The sequence below is a fragment of the Mirounga leonina genome, unplaced genomic scaffold (assembly GCF_011800145.1).
Source record: "Mirounga leonina isolate KUSES-001 unplaced genomic scaffold, KU_Mleo_1.0 Mir_152, whole genome shotgun sequence".
Taxonomy (NCBI): Eukaryota; Metazoa; Chordata; class Mammalia; order Carnivora; family Phocidae; genus Mirounga; species Mirounga leonina.
In genome coordinates, this window is record NW_023270380.1 from 20,052,654 (window position 1) to 20,078,316 (window position 25,663).

A 25,663-nucleotide genomic window follows, 5' to 3' on the forward strand; every position below is an offset into this window, starting at 1 on the left:
CGCACACATGCACACTCAGTCACATATGCACACTCCATGCACACACATATGCACACAGCATGCACACTCAGTCACATACACACACGCACATGCACAGTCACATACACATGCATATACCATGCACACAGCATGCACACTCACACACACAGTCACACACACCCCATGCACACTCATACACACAACACATGCACACAGTCACATACACATGCACACACCATGCACACTCATATGCACCACACACTCACATAGTATGTGCACCCACACACAAACACACATGCACACACAGCACACACATGTGCTCACATGCATGCACACACACTCACATGCACCCTGTCAGCTCTGTTTCTCTGGAGGACCCTGACTAATGTACCCCCCATCCTGGGAAGTTCAGGCTCAGTGGGTCTGTGCACGGACCCTGGGACTGCCGTGAGCGGAATCTTCTGTGATGTGGGTAACGTGATGGCCTCCGGCAGACGGTAAATTCCTTGCTCAAGGTCACCCAGCTCCTGGGTCTGGCTCCAGAGCCCATGCTCACTCCCTTTCTCTCTTGCTGTTTCTGTCCGTGGGAGCCGGTAACTTTCCATGCCTTCCGTAGCTTCTTGCTGTATACCAGGGGCCCGTCTCTGCAGGCCACTGACCAAGAGGGATGAGCACCCAGTTTCCCTTGTGGTCTCCACAGTCGTGTGGACCAGAAAAGGAGGCCGGTCCACTCCCTTCATCCATCGGCAAAGCCTGTCTCACAGCCTGAGCTTCTAGGCGGATTTTTGGACTCGGTAGTTCAGCTCTGAGAAGTCGCCCAATCACTGGCTGCTTCCCCGTAGCCCCTTTCTCCTCTCCTGTGTGGGGTCCACTGCCAGTGAAGGACACAGGGAGCTTGCTCTGTTGGGGAGCCTGTCCAGAACAGGGTGCAGTGGGAGGAGACTCTGCCCCAGGCCTCATCTGGGGACCCATGCTCCCCCTGCCCATCCACGAGGTCTGCAGGGGTGTCACACCACGGTGTCCCTTCAAGCCCCGGGGGGCGGGGGGGAAGGGCCGGAAGGTGCACACACCTCTTCCACTTAACTCATTGGCCAGATCTTAGGCAAGTGGACGTGGCTGGTCTTACTTTGGGGGGGCTGTGTACTCAGCCAAAGATCGGGGGCTTCATTCCAGAGAGAAGGGGCCGATCTTGGCCTCAGGGAGGAGTCAGTCTGCAGAGCCACCAGCGCAGGGCACAGGGCCAAGGCTGTGCACCACGTGAGGTGGGGGCGGGGGAGAGCCCAGCCACAGAGGTTGGGGCGGTGGTGTTAACCCGGAGAAGCCTATGCGTCGTGGGGCCGGACGGGGAGCCAAGGCATCCTGGACGTTGGCTTGGCGGGTTCCAGTGGGCACTGATCTGACTTGATTCATTTGGCTGGACATACAGCACCTGCTGTGTCTGTGGCCCTGTGGCCTGTGCTGAGGGGATGGAGTGTGTGTGTGCGTGTGTGAGAGCGAGCGAGCGAGCTGTGGACACATGCTCCACCCAGCTAAAAGGGATCTTGCTTCTTTTTCCTGAATTCCTGCCCCTCAAAGTGTCTCTCAAAGCCCCAACCACACAATACCTTATAGGATAGTCGCTTGCACACATCTTACACATTTGTATTTTTGAAGGAAGGGATCATGCCCCCCTAATTTGTGTCCCCGCCACATTGCCAAGCCTGGTGTCTGCTTTATGTTAATTAGCTACATGGATTAGGGACCAGGAGCTTGGCTGTGGCAGAATTCTCTCTGCTGAGCATGGGATTAAGGCAGGTGACGGGACTGGAGGGGCCAGTGACCGGCGTGAGGTGTTTTGTCTCGTGGAGCGTCCCTCGCTGCCCGGCGGGTGAGCGCGGTGACAGGTGGGGTTTGAGCACCGGTTCTCAACCTGGCTGCACATCGGCATCACCTGGGAGCTTACAGAACGCTGCTCCTGGGTCCCCCCCCACCCTGGGAGATTCCATCTCGTGGGTGTGGGACGCGGCCTGGGCATCAGGATTGGGGAACCCTGGGGCGAGGCTGCAGATTGCCGAGTTGGAGGATAAGCTAGGCTCTGGCAAAGCAGGTGGGTGGGTTTCCGCTTGCCCAGCCCCCAGGGTGTGATTGAGAGAGCCGAAGTTCCCTAAGTGGTGCCAGAGTAAAAGCAGTAATTTGCTGGTGGGTGCTGGACCCACGGGGTGAGTGCCTGCTGCCTGCTTCCGAGGAGAGGGAGGGCCACCCCCAGGGAGGACTCTGCACGGAATCTGCAGACAGCCTGTTTTTCTCGCTGCAGCTTTGCTTCCAGAAGCCCCCTTTCCCACAGTGTGATGAGGAGTAAAACCTTCTGTTTTCACGCCCCACCCCACAACACACAGATGCTCACCCTCCATCCATTCTTGCTCTTTGCCCAATTGCTGAACAAGCAAGAGACATTTCTGGGTCATGTTTCTAGGCCACAGAATGTGCCAGTATCCCCCAGGTCTCATGGTCTCTTGCTCCCTTAGAGCTCCCTAGTCTCCGCCTCTCTCTACAGTTAAATCCCGGCGCCTGCCCGCATTGACAGAGAGACCCCCGGGACTCAGACGAGCCTCGCTGGGGGCTCTCGGCTGGAGCTGCATCGATTCCCATGCTCCAGGTGTGTCTGCCCCCACGGGTTGGCTGTGCCGCCCCACTATCGTGCTGTCTCCATGCGCCACTTATGTGGGATTTGTGATTCTTTAAGCGATTTGGGACATTGGTCCTCCTGCAGCACAGAGTTTCACTGGCTCTGATCCCTAACTGTCTCTATGGCGCAATCACAAAACACATGGAGTTTTGTTTCACTCGGATAAGACTCGGCGATAGACGGGGAAATGTGCTGAATGTGTGCGATGTGCTTTACACATGCAAAGTGCCATTATTATGAGGGGACAGAAAAACCATCCCGTTCCCTTTCTGTGTCTGCCAAATGGGTCAAGCGATGATGAAATCGTGGAGGACAATGGTCACTGATTATAGCGCAGGAGGTGGGCACGGAGCCCACAGCCAGAACAGCTCTGCTCTTGTGGCCTTCCCGCGGTGACCTCACCACAGCTAGCGCTCCCAAGGCATCCGCATCGAGCCTGTCAGCACCACCGGTGTGCTGGCGGGAAGCAAATAAAGGAGCCACTTAGCCAGGCTCCTGCCCTCGGGGGATGTGTTCAGATTACGTCAGCAGGAGGGACCTCTGACAGTTTGAGGGGCCGTGTCTCCCTCCCTGGGGGAGTTGGACATTCACATCCGCCACCGCGCTATCAGATGCTTTTTTGATGGTGGGGACACCAACTGCTACGCAAACGGTGGGCTTTTTCGTGTTAATTGATAAAGTATCTCAGGGGTCGATGGTCAGGACTTGAGGAGGAGGGCAGTGGGGGCAGGAAGGGGGAAGTCAGGCACCTGCTGGTTTTCCCCAGCAGACGGTGCGGTGGGCGCGGGCGGGTCTGGGCGCCTGGCCCCCCGCTCGGCACTCTCCCGCAAGCAGCACGGAACCAGGAGCGCTTGGCTGGCAGCCTCGGGGTTCCTCCGTGGCCCCTGCTCTGCGGGTGGCGGATGTGGGGTCACCCTGCTCTGACTCCCAGGCTCCTGTCCTTCCAGAAGTCCTCATGTTTCCATGTCCACATTTCGCAGGACAGTCCCACGCCATTGTGGTTCTCAGAGGTGCCTGGACGCCACCCTGGGCACCTGGCATTTACCCCTGTGCCTGCGGCCCCGCGCACCTCTGGTCTGACAGCCGCCCCTCTCAGTGGCTCCTCGGCCTCCAAGTCCAGCGCAGGCTAAGAGCTCCGGACCAAAGCGTCTTCTCAATTTCGAGAGACTGTGGGGGGCAGGTTGGCCTGGACGACAGCCGTCGGAAGCTGTGGCACCCTCTGCCCGGGTTAGTTGGTGGGGCCTGGGACATCTAAGCGGCTGAGACACCAGAAATTCATTTCCTCACGGTCGTGGAAGGCTGGGAGTCCAAGATCAAGTGTAGGCGGGTCTGTTCCTTTGGAGGCTGTCCCTTGCCTTGCCGACGGCCGCCTTCCCCTATGTCCTCACATGGTCGTCCCTCTGTCTGTGCGTCTGTGTGTCCTCATGCATCCTCTTACAAAGACCCAGGCCATATTGGATCAGAACCCAGCAATGACCTCATTTACCTTAATGACCACCTTAAACACCCTCTCTCCAAATGCAGTCACGTTCTGAGGTACTGGGGCCAAGGACTTCAACATATGGATTGGGGGAGACAGGATCCATGCACCAGAGAAGGGTTTTCATGAAAACGACATCCCCGTGGTGAGGAGAAAGGGTTGGGCTTCCCTAGACTCGCTCCTTGGTGAGTAACAGAGGGAGTAGTGAGCCCCTGGGTTCAGATTCTACTCACGGTATCCCGTCATCCACAGGTGTAATCCAGCGAACACGAGGACAAGACCTTGGTCCTTTCTGTAGGATTTATTGTGCGTTTATCAGAATGAAAAGCAAAATTACTCTGAGCAAAACCTGTGAACACTGCCCCATTGCTCTCAAGGGGAGAAGAGCCAAGCAAAAGGGATGGGGAGCTCCCTGGCTGGAAGCAGCGTGCGGAGCCAGCCCCCTGAGCCCAGTGAGTCAGGTGCCCGCGGGGTGAGTCCCAGCTCACCCGTCATTCTCATCAGCTCAGTTCCTGCCTCCCCAGCAGGCCTGGGTCAGCGCCAAACCTGGGTTCGGGATGTGCGCTCTCACAGGAGGGCTGCTGGCTGAAGTTACGGAATTATAACTGTTTTTGTTTATAGGGTATGCTTTCCCAGGTGATTGCGGGCACTTCCCTGTCTAGAAGTTGTCGCTTGGTCGCAGGACAGCGCGACCCATCCTGGGGCTGGCGGAATCATATGGAGCACGGCCGCCGCACGCAGAGGTCGTGACGTGCAGCGCGGGGCGAGGACAGGGGCTTGGGTCCCTTCTCCGTGCGGAGGGGCCACGCCCCCCCCGGACGTGGAAGGCTGGTCCCTGGAGGCGGACGGAACGTTTTCTCCGTGATGACCGTGTGTACTATGTTACTGTGCGTGGCAGAGAATATGCCGGCTGGGGCAGGAAGTGCTCGATGCGGTGTCCCTGGGTCCCCCTCACCACAGGGTCGTGAGGGCAGACAGCCGGTGACCCAGGCCTGGACTCCAGTCTGGCCAGTCTCACCCGGAGCTCGCTCTTCGGTTTTCCCTTGTTCGTTTTAGTTGTGAAAGTAGTCTGTCCTCATTCTGACCAGAAATGATGCTGATGCTAAGTTAATGTGAAGGAGCTATTAACGAGCTCCCAGTCCTTCTCCGTCCCTAACCCTCTAACCTAACTAACGGCACCAGCTGGGGCCTGCATCCCTGTGCTCACGTTTCCACATGCTTCCAGACACTACAGGTGTGCACGCACACACTCACACTCACACTCTGAGCTGACTTGTTTCTTCTTCCCAGTAACGGAAGAAAAATTGGTCTTTTGCAACTGGTTCCTTCCCCACATGCTGTACAGTATGGACGCTCCTGTAGGTCACTACTATAGATCTCTCTTCAAAATCAAAACGAGTTTGCACAAGAAACCGTCCTGATATGCCATCCTACGCACAATCTATCCAGTGCACGGATTCGTGGACATTCTGTCTGTTTTCAGTGTTGTTTGGCCCCTACCAGTAACCCCGCAGGGAGCACCTTCGTGACTTTGTAGCCCAGGAGGAAAATCGTTGGGTTGAAGAGTATATGAATTTGTACTTGAAAAAGTTGCCAGATTATTTTCCCAAAAGGTGGAAGCCGTGTGTCCTGCCCCAAGCAGTGTGCAGGGTGCCTGTTTCCCCACATCACGGTCGCCACGGCCAGATGTTCCTGGGGAGCCCACAGGCTGCCCTGCTGTCCGCCGTTGTTCTCACCGATCAGAGCTTCCCAGTCCTGGCAGCACATTCGAGTTTCCCGGGGAGCTTTTAAAATCTGGATATGGGGACCACGCCCGCACAGAGTCTCACTTAACTAGTCCAGGGGGCACGGGCAGTGATGTTTTCAAAAGCCCCCCAGTGGTGCTGGTGGGTGCTGAGGCAGAGAGCTGCTGGGAGACCTGCAGACACTAGGATCCTCCTTCCTTCCCCGTCCTTGGGTCCTCTCGTGCACGGGCCGCGGGGACCCTGCTGGAAGCTGCAGGTGGTTTCCTTCCGCCCGCCGCCTCTTGCTCCCTGTCCCTGTCCTGCAGAAGCACGTTGCTCGTCAGAGCTGCCTTTAGCCTTTGCACAGAGTCCCCTGCTGGCTCTCAGAGCCTTGAGGACCCTGCGGGACCCGCACGGCCCTTGAGAGAACCTTCTCTCCCGGGCCGGTTTGCAGCACTCTTTCCGGGAGAGAAGACGGTGTGCACGCACCCCTATCTCGTGACCAGAAACACGGGGGAGTCCAGTGGTGTCCTCCCTCTGCATTGGGGTGCCGCTCATATCCTGCAGCATACGGACTTTCCCTTCTTCCGCCCGGTGCCCGCCCCGCGTCCCTGCAGTGTGCGCTGGCATGATGCACGCAGCTGCCGTGGGGGCATAGCCCCGCGCTCGATGGAAGGCGCACCCCTGGTGGGGGTATCAGCCACACGCGAGAGCTCTGGTCTCTTCCACGGCATGATGGGTACCCTGCTGCTCACAGCCGTCCAGCGTGCACCCTGAGTTGGAACAGTTAGAACACATCAGTGGCTGATGTAGGAAGCCTGCAGACCACTAGGGAGGTGTGCGTGTGTGTGTGCACGTGTGTGTGCACGCTCATGCGCATTGGGGTGCAGGAGGTGTGCAGGTGCTTGCCTCATTCTGCCTCAACACTGCTGTGCGCTGTGTGTGGACCCAGCCCGTGGCTGGCGGGAGAGCTGGGGGTCCTGCGGAACCACGGGGTGGTTCACGTGCATAACAATACTAGGAATGTTTAGGCTTCATGAAAAAAAGATGAGCTTCTGTCTTTCAAGAAACAAATTGCGTCAGAAACTCTATTTCTAGCTCAAGAACTGGTTTAGGGATCCTTGGAAGAGGCAGCCTGCCCGCTGAAGACCCCCGAGGACAGCAGGAAATCAGGAGCTGACGGTGGTCCTCGCCTGGCCACGTAATTATTAACCGTGGGGCCTCACACTTGCAAAGTGCTCTTGAAGACACTGGTTTTCAAACTTGGCTGCACGTTGGAATCACTTGGGGAATTTTAGGACCTACTGTCTGTCCCCAGGGATTCTGACTTAATTGGTTCGGAATAAATCCTTGGTGTCGGGAGTTTTAAAACTTCCCTGGGGTGATTCTAATGTGCAGCCCAGTGTGAGACCCTTTGCTAAACAGGCTTCATTATTCAGGTTCACTAATGCATTTCGGCCATGTTGCATTGGTGGCCTGGCCGCTGGGGCTCAGCGGGGCTGGTGGCCAATGCACCTTGGCCCTGCCCTCCTGCCCCCAGTGCAGGGCTGCGTGGGATGCACAGGCCCCCCGGTCATTAGCTCCCAGAATCTCCTGGCACCGCCAGCAGGTAGAAAAAGCAGTTGCCGGCCAGGAGGGGTGGGGTTTCAAAGGTCAGCTCGACAAGAAACGGGACAGTGGTTTTCCCGCCGCCTGCACGTTGGAGGCCCTGTTGGCGGTTTCATGAAATGCCGAGGCTCCGGCCCCACCCTCTGAGTTTCCAGGGGAGTGCTGAGGTTTGGTGCTGGCCCCCCACAGCCCCATGGCCCGTGCGGCCCCATCACGTGCCCCCAACTCTCTGTGCCTCCCTAAGTGTCCCAGCTATCCTGAGGTTTCCCAGCAGTGACCCCGTGTTCTTGGGAGTAGGTGGGGCGCTGGTGCTGAGCTCCCTGTCTCTGTCCTGCTCTGCCTGGCGCCCTCCTGTCTCTGGTCCTATCTCAGGACCCCTCCCTGCTGCACTGGCCGGCTGCCCCTGCTGGGGGCTCCCTCCGTTCTGTCTCCTTCCAGCTCATTCTGGAGCGTGTCCGGACTAGCCCCCTCTTTCCCGAGTACCTTCTGGCTCTTCAAACACATCTAGTCTTCCTTGTCCTAAAAATGTCATTGACCTTGGTAACCTTTGTGCTACCAGCCTACATGGTTCTTCTTTCATGTTGCCAGATTCTGGAAAGAGCCACGAACACCCTTGCCTGCACTCCCTCCTACTCATCTGAGAATCGCTTGCCAGGTGGCAGGTACTCCTGTCATTCCACGAAGCTGATATCTTGAAGGTCACCGGTGACGTCTCGATGACCAACTCCAATAGCCCGATGCTTTCATTCTCGTCCCCCTTGGCGGTCTGTAGTGTGACGCTGCTGGTCACGTCCTCCTTTCTGGCCGCCCGGCAAGAGAGCACTCCAGTTTCCCTCTGTCCCGTGCACACACACCTCTGCCTTGACCTCCCCCCCGCCAGCCCCATGCCAAAGACACAGGTGTCCATTTGGGTCCTGGCCATGGCCTTGTTTTCTTCATGTCCTGTACTGTGTTGCAGTCAGCAACCTGTGGGTCACATACAGACTGCAAATTTGTTTTCTTCAGCCCATTTAATATTTTAAGCATCTGAAAAATTCACACAAAAATCCAGATTTTCAGCTTGCTTTTGGGAGAAGATGCACAAGATCCGGCAATATTAGAGCTATTTTCTTCAAGGTAGCATCCGCCGGGGTTGGGTGGCAGATGACCCTTCTGATGGGAGGTGTGTTCCTCAGACCCCCTGCACCCTGCCCTCCCGTCACTGCGCACCGTGCGCATCTGAGGGTAAGTTCTGCCTCCTCGGGGCTCTCCTCCCCAGCACTGGGGCTTCTGTCCTCATTCATCTTGCCGCAGTCCCCCAACTATTCCTTCTCCCTGCTCTCTCTCTCTGGAATTCCAGGCAAGCATTCTTGACCATCTACTGAGCCCCTGGACCTGGTTCTACGTCTTGCATTGGGGTTAGAAGGGCTGAAGAATCACACTTCTCCACCTCTGTGGGTTTGAACCAGTTGAGAACAGATACAAAAGTCTAGATGAGGATTAAAATACAGTGTCCCACCGGTCAGCTGCATAGACCGTCGTGGCGGGACTCCAGTACCTTCAAGTATGAGAGAGACAGACAGACACACAGACACACACACACACACACAGACACACACACAGAGAGAGAGATGCACAGACAGACACAGAAAGTGCCAAAGGGGGGTGGGCTCCAGGCCTGGACCTCATGCACGGGCCACATGCTTGCAGGACTGGGCAGAGAAAGCGTGCCATTTGGGGACACAGCAGCAAGAGAAGTCAGGCATGGGCTTCCTCCCAAGTGTGTCCCCGAGATGTGGGAATGGCTGATGCCATTTGGGGACAGCAGCAAGAGAAGTCAGGCACGGGCCTCCTCCCGAGTGCGTCCCCGAGATGTGGGAATGGCTGATGCCATTTGGGGACAGCAGCAAGAGAAGTCAGGCCTGGGCTTCCTCCCGAGTGCGTCCCCGAGATGTGGGAATGGCTGGTGGGAACTCCTGCTGTATTGGCTGAAGCAGGAGTGCAGAGAGGTTGAAGGGTTCCGAGTTCTCCCCTCATTCAGCCGTAAACATGCTGGCTGGCAACCTGCTCTGTCAGGTGACCCATGTTGGTTATAAGGGAGACACTGTCTTCCATGTCACTCAGGTTTAATACCACACCTGTCCTCTGTCTGTGGGTTCTGTTTCCCATGTGCTTCATGAATTACAACCCTCCTCCCCCGAGACTCTCTTCTTTTGCCTGGACTGGTGCAGTAGCTTACTAGCTCGGTTTTTTTACCCCCTGGCCTTTGGTCTGTTTTCCGGTCCTCCTCCTGGATTCACCCTGTGCCAATGATCTAAGCCAACCTCGATCAGGTAAAACCGCCTTATCCCAGAGCCTTCTCTGGGCCGCAGTGTTGGAGCACAAATGACCAGTACTTAGTAGTGCTTCTAAGGCTGTCTGTGATTTCTCCTCACCTTACAGAAATCTACTTCCTTTCAAACACTTCCCTGCTCACCCAGCATTTACTGAGTGCCTACTGTGCGCCGGGGATTGTGAATACTGTGAATAGAAATGTGTGAGACTGCCCTGTGATTTCCTTTCTAATTTTTTTAAATTTTATGTATTTATTTGAGAGAGAGCATGTGCGCACATGAGCAGGGAGGAGGAGCTGAGGGAGAGAGAGAAGCAGGCTCCCCACGGAGCAGGGAGCCCGATATGGGACCCAGCACCCCAGGATCATGACCTGAGCCGAAGGCAGACGCTTCACCGACTGGGCCCCCAGGCGCCCCAGTGATTTCCTTTCTTTGTGTCTTTTCTTACACTATTTCACCACCTGGAATGTTCTCTGTTGGCTAAAATACTATATCCCACCTCGGATGTTGTCCCCTCCACAAAACTTTCTCTAATCCACTAAACAAGAAGCACCCTCTGCCTCCTCCATCCTCCCGGATCCCTTACAGTTGTTCTGTGAAGCCCGGTCCACATGTTCGACTCCTTTCACGGGCCCCGCAGTCTCCGTGGCGCCTCTGCTGTCCTGCCGTCCAGGACACACTCTGCTCATGAGTGGTTATAAGGTTGCATTTTCTCCGAAGTAGGAAATGGAACAAATCCAGAGGAAAAGTGTTTAAAAACACGAATAAATTACACATGATCCAAGGTATTGCTGAGTACAGCTATACAGAGATAAACACGTCATGATCAATTAGCACATTGGTGAGCCACCTGCAACCCATTCTGAAATAAAGCTGCATCTAAAAATGGTGAATAACGTTTATCTCTTGCTTTTCATTCCTAGTGCAACCAACTTAGAGGGTTTTTTAAATTAATTAATTAATTAATTAATTAATTAATTTATTTATTTGAGAGAGGGAGAGACAGAGAGGGAGAGAGAATCTGAAGCCGACTTTGCACTGAGCGCGGAGCCCGACTCGGGGCCCGATCCCATGACTGTGAGATCATGACCTGAGCCAAAACCAAGTGTCAGATGCTTAACCGACTGCACTGCCCCCCTCCATCCCAGCGCCTCCCAGCTTAGAGTTTTATCTCTTTACTCACCAGGACCCAGGTTTGCTCTCTGATTTCTCCGAGACCAGATGCCACCTTATGCTGGTCCAGCCATCGCAACCGTGCTGGGTTATGTCTGCCGACACTGGTGTGCGTGTCCCTCCCATCCCAGGGCCTTTGCCTACCTTCACGGCCCTCCCCAGGGCCTGTCCCACGTGCTCGTCCTGCTTTTCCCCGGCCCGGGCCAGCCAGGTAGCGCTCCCTCCGTGGGAGAGCCGTGGCCTTCCCAGGCTCACCCGAAGCCCAGCCGCCCCGACCCCGGCACCTGTCCTATCAGCTGCTTCCAAACCTGGTTGCGCATCAGAGTCGCAAGCACAGCATTTGAACTACAGACTCCGGGGCCCCACCCTCTGGAAATTCCGGAGTGGGGCTTGGGAATCTGCGTTTCAATACAGATCTAGCTGAGGATTCTGATGTGTAATCGTGCTGGGGACCCTGCAGTCAGCACGGGATCTCCCACCGCCCTGGTTGTGTTTGTGCATCTGTCTTCTGGATCGTCCTCTTCCTGAAGGCAGGGTGGCATCTGCAAGTGTCCAGCCTCTGGAGCCCCTGGCAGGACGGGGCACGTGCAGCTGTGACAGTCTCAGCACAGTGTGTGTTGCACGCATGCGCGGGGACATCCTTCGAAGGGGTGAGGCGTGAGGGCTGGAGGGAACGTGTGATGCACCCAGGAGTCGAGAGAAGACCCCAGTGAGAGAGGACCTCTCAACTTCAGTATTCTGTGTAAAATGCAGGCGGTCATCAGCCTCCGGGGTGTCACTTTGAAATCTGTTTGCTTCCAGGGTCAAAATACTGTGCATGGATTGAATTATTTCCCATTTTGAGAAAATGCTCATCCTTATGAGGATGCCCAGTGTGAACCTTATTATCCCGGTGTTTCGCTTCTGGCTCTCTGATGATCAACTGGTGCCTTAAAAATAGAATGTTTTGGAATCTGGTCACTGGGGTTGCTCTAGCAACCACCTTGAAAACTCCGGAACGCTTTGTCCTGTTTCCAAACTCGGTAGACTTTTCCAGCTGCTGCACCGTGTCTGGGCTGTGCCCCGACCGACAGGCTGGCGCCGACTACTCTAACCGAGTCACCAAACTCCTAAAGCTCCTCGAAGAGACGCCACCTTCTAGCACCGTTGTCATCAGGGTGCATGGCGTGCTCACCGGCAGGACACACACCTTCCTTCCTCCGCAGTGGAGGATTCGGAACCGAATCACTGCACGGTGTCTTCCAGAATGTGTCTCTGGTTTTACCGAAAAGCCAAACACAGAACCGAACCGTCACGGCTGGGGGCGCATGTGCTTCCAATGATCACAGCCCCGCCCGCGGCCAGTTCTGATGGCACTGCCGACGTCCCAGCTCTGGCCTTGCCCCGCTTGTGTGCGCTGCCCCCCTGCACGGGCTGTGTGCAGGTCTGCGGCTCCCCTGGGGGCCCGCAACGCTGCTGGGATCCGGGACCAGGGCTGCAGCCCCGCGGAGGCACCGAGGGGCCGTATGGGGTCGGGGTCAATTTCCTGGTGCTTCTCTGAGCTTCAGCTCCTACTCGGCAGAAATCACCGTCATCCCACATAGATGCGTGTAGTCAGGCTTTCTGGAAGGAAAGGAGCCAGGCGGGAGCTGTTTGCCCCCACGAGCAAATGTGCCCAGGCTCGCATCTCCCCTGTCAACTGGCCCGTAGCACCTCGCGTTCATGTCCTGTCACTCCCGAGCAGCCTCTATGAGGCCTGGGCTCCTTGAGGTCACAGCCGCATCCAGAAACCCACTGCGGGGGGGTTGGGGGCACGGGATGGCCCCGGTAGCCCTGCCATTCAGTGGCGCTCTTCCTGAGTTTTCCATCGAAACAGCTTCACAAGAGCATGTACTTCTGACCCCCACTCCTGAGAGTCACCGAGAGCTGCCTCGTTGTTACAAACTCCTCATGTGGCCCCGGGGACGACGCGGAAGGTTCTGGGAGCTGGAGGAGGCGTTTCCTGCTATCTGCAGGGAGCACCCTTGCTTCACAGGAGCAGGGCAGCTGCATGGTGGAGGGAGGGGGGCTGCACCCCCGGGCCACTTGGGCCCCCACACTGGAGGAGGGTGGGAGCCGCAGGGCCTTGGAGCCCTGGTGTGGCGGGTGGGCCCCCAGATCCACAGCACAAGTGGATGGAGAGGGGCACTGGCTGCGGGGCAGTGATGCGCCAGCCTCAGGGGCGTCCCACGGCTCTCGGGGACTAGTGGCCGCCGGTCTAACCCCCGAGAGCACGCGCTGTTCCCAACCTGTGCCCGGACTGTTTGCATTCCGGAAAGTCACCTGGAAGCCGCTGCCTGGCGCTTGGTGCCCCTGGCCATGCAGGGATCCGTGTCACCAGCGAGGTGAGGGGCAGGACAGGTCGGTCACCGCGTCATCTGTGATGCTCAGGTGCCTTCACAAAAGCAAACCCGAGGACGAAGGCCCTGGGCCCCTGTGTGTTCCCAGGCTTGCCCTTCGCAGACTGAGTGGCTAAGGGCGGGGACGCGGCGGGGACTTTGGTGCCCCAGGCCAGCCTGCGTTTCCTCCCTGCCGAAAACAGCGTCACTTCTCCTCCAACGTGAACTTGCCGGTCCCGATGCCTGCCTCTGCTGCCTTGGGCCCCACGCCGCCCTTCCTTAGCCTCCCGGGTTCTTCCACTCTCCTCGTCCCTCCGCACACTGGGCGCTGTTCCCTGCCTCCTCCGCTCAGCGCCCTCCACCAGGCAGTCCGAATTTCCTTTGCCTCGTTTCCTCAGCCTCCAGGTCCCTGTGGTGAGGACCGACCCTGGCGCCCAGCTGTCCCACAGACACTTGAGACACTGGCCTGTGGCCCCCAGAACACCTCCCCTTCCAGGGCTGCCCTGTGCATGCGCCCATGCCCGCTGTGCAGGGCTTGGGAGTGATGGCTCTGTCCTCTCCTCCCGCTGGCTCTCGGTGACCAGCTGGGACCCTTACGCATCCTTCAAGCCCATCGCTTGGCTCCGTTCCTTCTGCCCATCCTGTCCTGACCGCCACCGTCTCTTGCCCGGACCCTCCGGAGAAGGAGTGAGGCCAGAAGATGACCCTTCTCCCCCAGGGCAGCCCTCCCAGACCCCAGACCCCTGGCCACTGTTTTGTGGCTCCCGGGATCACGTTCTTCCCTTTCCCAGCACGTGTTCCACACCAGGAGGGAAGCTTCCCTCAGACCGATGATGCTCTTTCGCTTCTGTACCCCCTCCCCCCAGCACATGGACCCTGAATACGGCGTGTGTTGAGTGAATGAGTAGTAGTCACGGAAGTTTCTGCTCACCTCTCCTGGTCTCATGGCCGGGCCTCACCCGCCGCCCTGGACGCTCCGAGCTCTAGTTGCTGAGCTGTGACTGAGTCTGCAGTCATTCTGCTTTACTCACCCCCCTGGGGACACACCGCAGGTGCCGTAAAGGACTGGCCGGAGCTGGGGCTCCCGTCTGGGGGTGTGGGGGGCAGACCGCTGACCCCGAGGCTTGCTGAGTGATCATGGAGTCAGCGCCATGTGTCAGTCTTGGGAGATGGCTGTGCAGGTTTCGCACTGAGCAATCAGCTTGGGGTGCTGATCACTGCGTTTGTGTGCACACTGACCGTTCACTCAGCACCGAGTGGCACCGCGTGTCAGCCGCGGGTCCGGGCACCGGGGAGGGAGTTGTGAGCATCCTACATGTGCGACAGGTAGTAAACAAGTAAACAGATGTGTGATTGACAATGTTCAGACAGTGATGGTAAGTGCTGTGAAGCACTTAGAGCAAGTCAAACAGAACAACAGCGGGCCCAGAGGGCAGGCTGCTTTGAGGTGACTGTGCGTGCATTCCCGGATGAGGAGGTCAGGGCGACGGTGCGTGCTAAGGCCCTGAGGTAGCGACAGGCAGGCTGGGTGTGAGGATCATCAAGGGGCTGAGTCTGGCTTGAGTGAGCAGGCAACGGAGCGATGTGGGGCAGGGGGTCAGGAGGGCAGGGAGGCCGGGTCACAGGGCCGTGGAGGTCATCATAGGGAGAGGTCCTGTTCTAGAAGCAGCGGGGAAGCTTGGCAGGGTGGAGCAGAGAGGTGACACGAACTAACTTCTGTTTCAGAAACATCTCTGTGGCTCCCGCTGAAAGTGGGCTGGGAGCCGGGCTGAGGGGGCCGGCCAGTCGGGGGGGGGGGGCGCCGCTCCCGTGACAGGTGGCAGACGCTGGCACTGGCCACGGTGTGTCCTGTTTCTGCGGCTGGGCTGCGCGCCTGCCTCGGTTTCCCCACTGCCCGTTTTTCAGGCTTGCTTACCACTAAGTGTGGTGCACCTTCTGTTGTTCGCCAGGGTCCCTCGCACCTGCCCGGGGATGCCGGAGCCTGGTGCTCGCCGATGGGCCCCTCCAGCGCCTGTCCCCGTGTTTGAGCCTCGCGGGGAGGCCCTCAGCGCATGCTTGTTGACTGAGTGAGTGGTGAGTTTGCCAACGCTTACCAGGTGCTGTGCTGGTAGAGCTGTATGGAGAGACCCACAGAGACACACATGGACACGCCAAGGGCACAGACAGGTGCACGACTCAGGAGGGGTGACATCACTCCTGAGAAGCAGAGAGTTTAGGACTCCAGAGCGGCTAACGGTGACACGGACAATGATGGCATTTCTGGGGACAGAAATGCACGGAGGGAGAGGATCTAAAAAATTTGCAAGCACTAGAAATGGACTGAGAGGAAAGGGAAGACACGTTGGTTTGATTTTCAAGAGACTTTAATTGCTGCTTTTTACGAAGTAGATGGAGTACTTGAGCTGACACGAACCGCAGAGGCGCGGGAGCGTGGGGTCAAGTGCCTCTTCTCGTCGGTGCCATTCTTATCCCCATTTTATAGATGGAGAAACTGAGCCCATCAACCTTAAACAGCAGGCCCAAGGTTCTGGCACTGGACGGGCAGGCCTAGAGCCTGGCTCTTGTTCCGGAATCGAATACTGTTTTTGCCGAGACAGCCAACTCGAGCCCTTCCTGGAAGCCAATTACAATATTCTTTTGCCTTTTCTCCAGAATGTGAACTTGCTAAATCAAATTCCCAGTGAAGTGTGGCACAATCCAGCTACTCTCCGCCTTTGCCAGACTTTGGAAAACACACTTGTGTATACAGTTGACTCTTGACTGGCGTGGGGGGGGGGGGGGGAGGGGCGGCAACCCTTCGTGAGATCTGTCAGATTATATACTGTATTCTTGCAGTAAAGTGAGCTAGAGAAAATGCCATTAAGAAGAGAAAATACCTCTACCGTCCTGTGCTGTAAGAAATCCACGTCTCAGTGGACCTGGGTCGTTCGACCCGTGTTGATCAGGGGTCACGTGTGCTTGAACTCCGACCGCCCTGTGCCGGGCACTCTGGAGGGTGGTGCTCACCGGTCCCATCTTGCCTGAGGGCTCTGGGTCCAGAGGCCGGTGGGCACTCAGCAAATAGGACTGACAGCTCTTCTTCCCCAGCTACCCGTACTTGTTCTCCGGTTCAGCTCACCCTCCTTTGCTTGTTTTGAGCAAAAAGTCTCCAAGCAGCCGGAGGTAATAGGTAATTAACACACTTGAGAGCTGTTAAGTGGGATAATCATCTGTCTTTATCCTGGAGAAGGCTCTCCTTTGGGAGCTGATGGTGCTGCTCAGGCCCCAGGCTGCTACCAGGTTTGCTCTATTAAGAAACTGTCTGTGGTGCCTGTTCACGAGAGATTTGGGGACAGAAGCCTCCCGTGGATGGGACCGGGAGTCCGGAGGAGAGCTGGAGCTCCTTGCCATCACGCGGGCCTGGGAGGGCAGCATGGGTGGGCACGGCTGGCCTCCAAGCCTAGATTCTGTGGGGCTTTAGGACGGTGACTCCGACCTGGAAACTGATTCACCCACCGTGTGCCTGATTTTCCACTCCGGGCTGAGGGCAACATAGGGCAGAAGCCCCCTAGCTGTCCTGTGGCCTTCCCCGGTCAGGAGAGATCACCACGGCCATTCCTTGCCGTCTCGCGGCTGTAAGAAGCTGGTACGAAGGATTTCCGGGCTCCATGTCATCTCCACAGGAGATTTGTAGGTTATATCATTCCAGGACGTGACTGTCTCAAGCCACAGTGAAGGCAGACACCAGTGCCCCGTGGGGATGCCCTTTGCCCGGACACTCCACCTTCCCCAGAGCAGCGTCCTCCGGACCTCAGCTGAGTTCCCTCCAAGGAGCGCATTCAGAACACGTGTGTCATGTCTCCCCTCCTCCTGAATCGAGCTGCTTGCACGCTGTGCTTCGGCTCGTGTCCGGTGGTGCTCCAGACTCCACGCGCCGTGCACACTCGCACCGCGGTCTCTGCTCACCGGACTGCTCGGCGTTCACACCTGGCTAGTGCTCACAATACGGATCTGCTGAGTGCGTAAATGGGCTCTTCAGCACCAGCAGGCAGGCTTGTGAAACCCTTGCCCTTCTGCCCTTCTTCTAGAACATTCCCTCCCGTTGGCATCTCTCCTCTCCACAGTCTGAGCTTTTGCCTAATCACTCCCTGTATCCTGACCCCAGTTCCTACTCCCACCATCCCTGGCTTAAAGAAAAGGAGTGAAGGAGTGGGTGGCCAAGTGTGACTTCAGATCTCTCTGGATTCCCGCCGGCGGGCTGGTTGTAAGAGAATTCTGTCCCTTTGAAAATGTGGCATTATTTGAGAGAGGGTGTTTATTCTCCCCTCCCCCTCACCGGGCTCTTGGGTACTTGGTAACAGCGTGAGGAAGTGGTAGAGAGGCGTTTGAAATTCAAGTGTGCCTGGAAGCTGCATGAAAACGGTGACAAAAGGCAGGTTGGGAGGTGTGGGCGGGGCAGGGCCAGAGCTTGGTCCTAAAAGGAACCAGGCACCTCCCAAATCTGGAAAGCCCACTGGGACACAAGGAAGGTCAGAGACAGGGGGAAGGAGCTGGGTTTGGGGGTTGGGTAGCCTGCTGGGAAAAGGTAGAGTCGCGGTATGGGAGGCTAGGGGTTTGGGTGCTGAAGGATGCTGGGGTCGCTGGCCCCCATCCCTGGAAGATACCAGGGCCAACGCGGGGGTTGTTTCCAGAGTGTTCTCCTGCATGCCAGAGGCTGGGGCAGCCGGGAGCCGGACACATTGCTCTTATCTGTGAAGGCTGCCTGCCCAGGACTGGAGTCCGTGAGGGTAGGACGGTCACAGTCCCGCTGGGGGTTGGGGGTGAGGACCGAGACCCCCGGTTTTCAGAAAGGAAGCCTCTGCCTTGGGTCCTCTTCAAGCCCTGGGTCTATGAATCTTAGCTCAAATGTTTAACAAAATCACCTGGGCTGGCCCGCAGAGTATCTGGGTAGACTGGTGTAGAACTGAGAAATCTGCATTTTAACCTGCGCGCCCCAGGCATTCTGTTGCAGGGGGCTGGCGGACCCTATTTTGGGAGTCAGTGCTGAGGGGCCCTTTCGCAAACTTGAATGTGCATGTAGATCCCCTGGGGATCTGCAGGTTCTGGTTCTGGTTCCACACGTCTGGAGGTCTGGAGTGGGGTCCCAGTTCTGCATTTCTCACAAGCTCCCAGGCGATGCTGGTGATGCTGGTCCTGGGAGCATCATGTGTTCCTGGCAGGTTCCTGGGATCTGGTTAGGAACCCCGCCCCCCGCCCAGACCTACGAAATCTGAACCTCTGGGGGTGGGCCCCAGCCCCGTGTGTTTTAGCAACACCCCCAGCTGATTCGGAAGTACGTGAGGTTTGAGCTGCTTAAGGAAGTGGGCTGGGGGAGGGGAGGGGAGCCGTTAGCAAAGCCCATTCTGTCCCGTCTGTTCCCAGCTTCCCTCTCCTCCAGAAACAGAGCCGAGACCCCTATGATTTCGGATGGAAGGAACCTTCTTCCTTGAGGGGTTGGGCACGCACACTTCCCTCCTGGATCGGCGGGGGGGCCCATTTGGCTGGTGTCCCCAGCAGGTGGTACGGCTGGCGGTCAGGGCCCACGGGCAGTGGCAGCAGGGCCAGAGGTGCCCAAGCCGACGGCCACCAGTCAGGCTGGGAGCTGGTCCCAGGGGCAGTCATCGCAGGAAGGACCAGTGGCTCTGGGGGCCGGGGCAGGGTTGGGGGGAGCCCGAGGTGGCCGCGTGAGCGTCCGGAGCACGTACGACAGGTGGCACAGCTCGGTCAGCGCCCAGCAGCTCCCAGCCGGGGCCTCCGGGCTGAGCTGTGAGCTGGGCTGTCCACACACTGGGGAGCCAGGTGCAGTGGGCAGGGGGGTGTGGGATAGCTCCCCACTTTCTCTCCCTGAGCCTCTGTTGCAGAGAAGTGAGTCCGTGTGGGTGGGCAAGAAGGCCGCAGATACTCCCGTTTGGATGAAATGTGCTCAGGGAGGGAGGGGGAAGGACGGGGGGGGGGGAGGGCCCCATGGGGCTGGAACGTGGGGGGCTGGAAACCATGCTTCTTGGCTCCTGGGCCACCTCCGTGCCCTCACTGACCACCAGCCTCCCCAGGGAAGGCAAATCCTTCTGTCCTCACGTGCTGGGACCCAGGCAGGCAAGTCCTTCTCTTGATGTCTGCTTCCCATTCTCCTGGGGTTCCTGGTGTTCAGAACAGGCCCACAGGGAAATGATCGGGGACTGGCTTCCCTGGAGGCAGGGCCCAGTCCCCAGGATCAGCCACGCAGGCCTGACCCTGACCCTGACAAGGGACAGCCACACTCGGCCTAGGCGCCCAGGACTGCTGCTGGCTGTGCGGGGCTCAGAGCCAGACCCGGGGTTCCTGGGGACAGGCCTCAGCACGCATGAGACTGGTTAATGTTGGCTTTTCAAGTTACGGTTCTAGACGAGGTGACTCTGGGCCGAGTGCTTATGTACCAGAGTCATCCGCTCACCCCTTAGAGTATTTGATGAACATCAGTGCACATTCCAGGAGGTCGAACGCTTCAACTGGCTGGCACCACGAAATGGGCAGCGCTCAGCCCAACCACAAGCCCAGCCGTCGGGGTCTCTGCTAATGATGCCCTCTGAGGCCTGCAGGGGGCCGCACCGCCCGCCCCGTCTGCAGCTGGCCTGGCTCTTGCCCGGCTGCCCTCCAGGAGCCCTCTGCCCAGAGCGACTACAGAGAAAGTGGCCTCTGGAGCGGAGGGACTCAGAAGAGGGTTTCCTGCCAGTGCTTGGGATGCTCTTCTCCTCGTCTTCCAGTTCAGCGAAATCTCAGCTTCCCAGGTAAGCGACCTTTCTTTCCCTCCTTCCCACCGCCCCTCCCCTGAGGTGAACCAGGGGTGCGATTATTCACCTGGGGACCTGCGAGCAGGTGTCTCCACCTGGACGCTTACGAGAAAATTGCCTCCTCCCTGCTCATCCCAGGAGGGCTCCTGGTTTGGGGAATCAGACAAAAGGACATTATCCTTTCTTTTCACACCGATTGTCCCTGGGGCAGATAGACACAGGATGTCCTTGTACAGTGTCCTTGAAAACAGGCAGGGCCTGGGTTTTCCCGGTTGGAGAGGCAGGTTTGGTTTCTCTCCCCACTTGGGGAAGCCGGGAGCTTGGTTTTCGCAGGGATGGGGTTGCGGTTCAGAGGAGACTGGGTGGAGAATCAGGAAACCAAAATCGGTTCTGGGTAAGAGCAACAAGGGACCTACCCGAGACTGGGATTAGGGGTGTGTGATTATTAGTGGTAGTGATGGTCCCATTCATCAGACAACGCACCTCCCCCTTCAACACTGCTCCACCTCTGAGAGCAGCCTCCTCTGCGGGAGAAGCTGTGTCCCCCAGCAGCCTCGCTGGTAGGTCATCAATGCTGGTGTTTACGGATGAGGGAGTGAAGACCCAGCATGCTCAGCACCACAGAGAGGTCATTATGTGGCCGCCAGAACTTACAGAACACTTGGAGATAGCGGGCTAATAGTTTTAGTCCAACACGGTCACAGCTGAAAAGCTTATTGTCTGAGTCCGTGGAGACTGGGTCTCACAGCTGCCCCTCCCTGCAAGCTGCACTCAGCCCTGGGACCTTCCCCGTGGCTTTCCATGTGGCTCTCGGGATGTCTGGTCCCAGGCACGCTTCTACCAGTGGCTCGGCGAGCCCGTCCGCTGGGGATGTGTGGTGGGGGGCGGGAGCAGGTGTGCAGCCGTGCGGCGGGCATGATCCTCACTGTCTTCCCCTCCGCCTGTCTCGGGGGTCCCATCGTGTGATCGTCCCACATCCCCCGCTGTGCGGGCTGGGAGAGCGTTCCGGCGTCCCGAGGTGAAGACAAAGGGCGGCATCATTGTATCTGGCTCCCCGAATCCACAGGCTACCAGTCCGCTGATCTTTGTGGGCCAGCGCCAGGAATGAATGGGTACACCAGCGAACGGGAAGACCTGTAAATGCAGTTAAACCACTTTGAACACATGTAAAATGGCTGGGAGATCAAGTTTGTGGATTCGGGAGCCGAGCCCAGGGGCGTGTGCGGGGAGACATGACTGCGTGCAAGGACAGAAACCTGCCAGAAAGTTCTTGCCCTGGCCGTGGGAAGGGGTGCAGGGGTCCAGACCAGTGGGGGCAGTACTGGGGCAAAGGGAAAAACCACCACAAGTGGGTGTGGAGGAGAAATGGCAAGATTTGGAAGCAGACTGGAGTTGGAGCAGGTGGGTTTGCAGGGGCTGGAGGAACGGGGGTTTTCAGCACGTGGTGGTCGGGAAGTATCCAGGTGGAAATGTCCGCCAGGACGAGGAGGTGAGGCCCAGGGCCTGGGCAGGGAGTCAGGACAGGTGGAGTGACCAAAGAAGTTGGGGCGTGGTGAAATCGGTGAGGTCTTCCTGGGCAAGTGTGCGAGCTGGGCTCAGCGCTAGGTCCTGGCAGCCGGGCGTTAACTCACCTCTGCCCCGGCTTGGCTTGCGTCAGGCCGGCCTCCGTTCCACCACGTGGTGAGTTAGTGGCCCTTGCAGGCGTCTTGTGCTGGGACCCCCCCCCCCCCCCATTAGCTCCTGCCGACTCTCTGCTGTGCCCCCGGCTCCAGTCCCCGAATTCGGGCCTCTGGCTTCCCTGTGTGGCGAGGTCTCCTCGTCCTCCCCAGCGTCCCTCCATCCCCCTGTCAAGCTCCGTGGGATCTGCATGGGCCACGTATGCAGCGCATTGAGCTCCGCGAGCGGGGCACAGTGACACTCGCAGTGAGACCAGCGACTTGCACAGACCACACCTGTGTGAGCCAGCTCCTCTGTGCGTTGTGGGGGGAAGAATGAGATCGGTGCTATCTGGCAGCTTTTCCTGGGAAAACCCAACGTTCTCCAGTGCGGAGGGTGGCTTGGGGTCGAGGGTTTGCCCGGGGGTCAGGGGTTGGGCGATCTGTATGTAACAGGTGAGCTCAGAGAAGAGGGTGCGTCCAGTCCAGCTGCTGCATGGGGAGGACTGAGATGGCCCCACGGTCCCCCAGCCCCGCCACGCTGGCCGTGCTCGTGAGATGGGCCGACACTGGGGGGAGAGGGGCAAACCCAGCTCTGTTGGCCCCCAGGCTGGCTGTGCCGACGGTGCCCCGGGGCCATGGAGTGGCCCTGTGAGCCGGGTTCCAGGGCTCCTCGATCCGCGTGGGTCGACGTGTTTGTTCTCAAGCAGACGCGAGTCAGGAAGGCGCCGCTTGCTTACAGAATGCATCTCTTGCACGCGTGCCTCACATGCGTGTTTTTTTTTTTTTTTTTAAGATTTTATTTATTTGCAAGAGAGAGAATGAGAGACAGAGCATGAGAGGAAGGAGGGTCAGAGGGAGAAGCAGACTGCCTGCTGAGCAGGGAACCTGATGTGGGACTTGATCCCTGGACTCCAGGATCATGACCTGAGCCGAAGGCAGTCGCTTAACCAACTGAGCCACCCAGGCGCCCTGCATGCGTGTATTTTTAATGCGCGTCTCCCTGTGCATGGTCATCTGGGGCAGCCAACCCCCGAGACCAAAGGGAGGGATGAGGGAGCCCAGAGTTGTGGGCGGTACCCAGATGGGACAGTGTGAGGCCGTCTGTTCCCGCCCACAGAAGGCCTGGTGGGTGAGCGCAGGCTGGGGCCCTCACACCAGCCGGCTGTGCCGCGGACCCATGTCCCTGGTCAGCTCAGTGTATCTCGTGCTCACTCAGCCTCTACTAAGTGCAAAGAGCTTTGCACGCCGGCTGAGAAGAGACATCGTGGGCGGTGGGGGGGTGTGTTGGGGGAGGGAGGAGGGCGCTGACTCAGCGGGGAGGTCAGGGAGCACGCTGTGGGCCTGGGGCCGCAGGGGCCGTGGGGTGCGGGGTGGGTGGTCTGGGCTCGGCTTCCCTTAGGAGGCGGCATTAGAGACGAGCCCCCATGGCTGGCTGGATTTTTCTAGCAGCATACGTGCTGCGTACGTGGGCCTATGTGAGGGAGAGGAGGGTGACTTCCCTCTCCAACTTGGAGTGTCTTCACTGGTCTGGGCACCAGTTTCTCCTTTACAGCTGCTGTGATCTCTGTTACAACTTTGATTTCTGTTAAACACCCTGGGGAGTTCATGACTTGAAGCTCTTTTTACCATTAACCCCCGCGTGGCTTCTCTGGGGGCTGGGGGACTCGGTCTTCCTGCTGGTCCCCCAGCTTTGGCCTATTTCTGGTCCGGGCTGGCCTCTCCTCCTTCGTCACTGCCGGTCATTCTCCCCCCTCCCCAGGCCACCCACATTAGGCGAGGTGCTGTTTCTCGATGCTTCCCCGGCCTGCCTCCATTTGAAACAGATACACCTGTTTGCTGTAGCTTTGTGAGTTTGTGTAGGAGGGTACGGAGGGACCGGGAAGCCAGGAGCAGGGCAGTTACAGAACCGTGGAGACTCTCTGGGGGTGTCTCCTCCCGCCTTCCGTGACCACGCAGGGGTTACCCCCAGAAGCAAGGGCCCCGTTCCAGTAAGTAGGTGCTGAGAGCCTGTGTCCGTTAGACTTGGGTATGAAGCATGGCTCCAGGACCCCGATGAGGAGAACGGAGCAGAGCTGGACCACGGTGTAGGGGCGGCCTCGGGGTCGCCAGCATGGCCTGTGGGACAATGGAGTAACTCCCTCCCGCTGACACAGGCCTATGTCTCTGCTCCCCTGCAGCTGGTGCTTCCGGAATACTCCATCCACAGCCTATTCTGCATCATGTTCCTGTGCGCTCAGGAGTGGCTCACCCTGGGGCTGAACGTCCCTCTACTTTTCTATCACTTCTGGAGGTGAGTCTGCCTGGGACTGCTCTGGGCTCCCTCCTTTCTGCGTGGGCGGCCGGCCCTCAGGGACACTGTCCCCCAAACAGACCGGCCGCCCGACCATGCCTCCCTCTCTTCCCTGCCCTTCGGAGACCTGTTCTCTGCGGCCTTCTTCCCAAGCCACTCCCAGACGGCGGCCCTTCTTACCGGCTCCCTCCCTCCCGGATCGGTGTTAAGAGCCCCTGCAGCAGGATTCACAATCGTCCCCAAATGGAAACAATCCAGATTGGTGCTAACAGAGCAATGGATAAACAAAACACGGCATGTCCTTGCAAGGGTGCATGATTTGGTAGTAAAAGGCCATGACATACTGACACGCGCTGAGACATGGATGAGCCTTGAAAACACAACAAGGGAAAGAAGCTGGTCACAAGAGGCTATTTATGTGAAAGGTCCAGAATGGACAACTCTGAGGAGAAGGGAAGTAGGTGGGTGGTTGCCACGGGCTGGGAGGGAGGGGATGGGGACAGGGGATGGGGACAGGGGATGGGGGATGGCTGATGGGGATGGGGACGGGGGACGGGGGTGGGGGATGGTGGACAGGGACGGGGGATGGCAGACAGGGACGGGGTGGGTGGGGGACAGCTGACGGGGATGGCAGACAGGGACGGGGGATGGGGACGGGGGACGGCTGACGGGGACGGGTCTTCTTTGGGTGTGACCGTGTTCTGAACTAGATAGAGCTGACCGTTGACAACTCTATGAACATGCTAACAATCCCTGCATTGTAAACTTTAAGAAGGTGAATTTTCTGGTATGTGAATTATATCTTTTTTTTTGGAAAAAAGATTTATTTATTTATCCTAGAGAGGGAGAGAGGGGGGCAGAGGGAGAACTCCAAGCAGGCTCTGCCCCCAGCATGGAGCCTGACCCAGGGCTCTATCTCATGACCCTGAGATCACGACCTGAGCCAAAACCAAGTCAGACACTCAACAGACTGAGCCACCCAGGCGCCCTGAACTGTATCTTAATAAAAAAGCACCTGCGAGATGGGCTGGATTTTCTGGGACAGTTCTGATTTTAAATATTCTATTCTCTGTCAAGACTATGCATCAGGTCACGTGATTTGGGCTTTTAGTAAAATACGGTCACTGTCTGGACCTAGGACGTAGGAAGGGGGAACCAAGGTAAAGAAGACAGCTGTGCAGGTGAATCGACCACCCCGACCCCTTGCTCCCCGAGCTTCCGTCCCGCAAACATCTCTTCACTGTTATTTTACTGTGAAACGTAGCCTGCATTTGTCACGGCGGGAGCACACACTCCTTCATCTAGCAAACATGGGAGACACGCCCCATGCTAGGCATTGCAGGGGATCCCAACGTGGATGTGAGATAGAATCTTTACCTTCAAGGAGCGTGCACCCCGGTGGCAGAGGGAAGTAGGTTCTTAGCGGACATGAGGAATACACGCAGGCATGCAGAGAACAAACGGGTAAGTTAGACCGGCAGAGGGGCACTGCGAACTCTGCAGGTGAGGGGGTGAAGTCTGCAGGTTGGGGGGCGTGGCAAAGTCTGCAGGTTAGGGGGCAAAGTCTGCAGGCTGGGGGGTATGGCGAAGTCTGCAGGTTAGGGGGCGAAGTCTGCAGGTTGGGGGGTGCTG

At 57.8% G+C, this 25,663-nt stretch overlaps 1 protein-coding gene across 2 annotated transcripts in view; it reads left to right on the forward strand.

Annotated features, from left to right (window-relative positions):
* CNIH3 (cornichon family AMPA receptor auxiliary protein 3) overlaps positions 1-25,663 on the forward strand; it is a 232,413-nt gene that overhangs the window by 177,773 nt on the left and 28,977 nt on the right. Inside the window, exons 1-2 of one of the 2 annotated variants that reach the window (XM_035008663.1) lie at positions 20,092-21,195; positions 23,919-24,031. In XM_035008663.1, the coding sequence (XP_034864554.1) occupies positions 23,961-24,031 (71 nt within the window). In that variant the 5' untranslated portion in view covers positions 20,092-21,195; positions 23,919-23,960. Of the gene's footprint in view, positions 1-20,091; positions 21,196-23,918; positions 24,032-25,663 lie in introns of those variants that run through there. The other variant, XM_035008662.1, reaches the window with a different exon arrangement.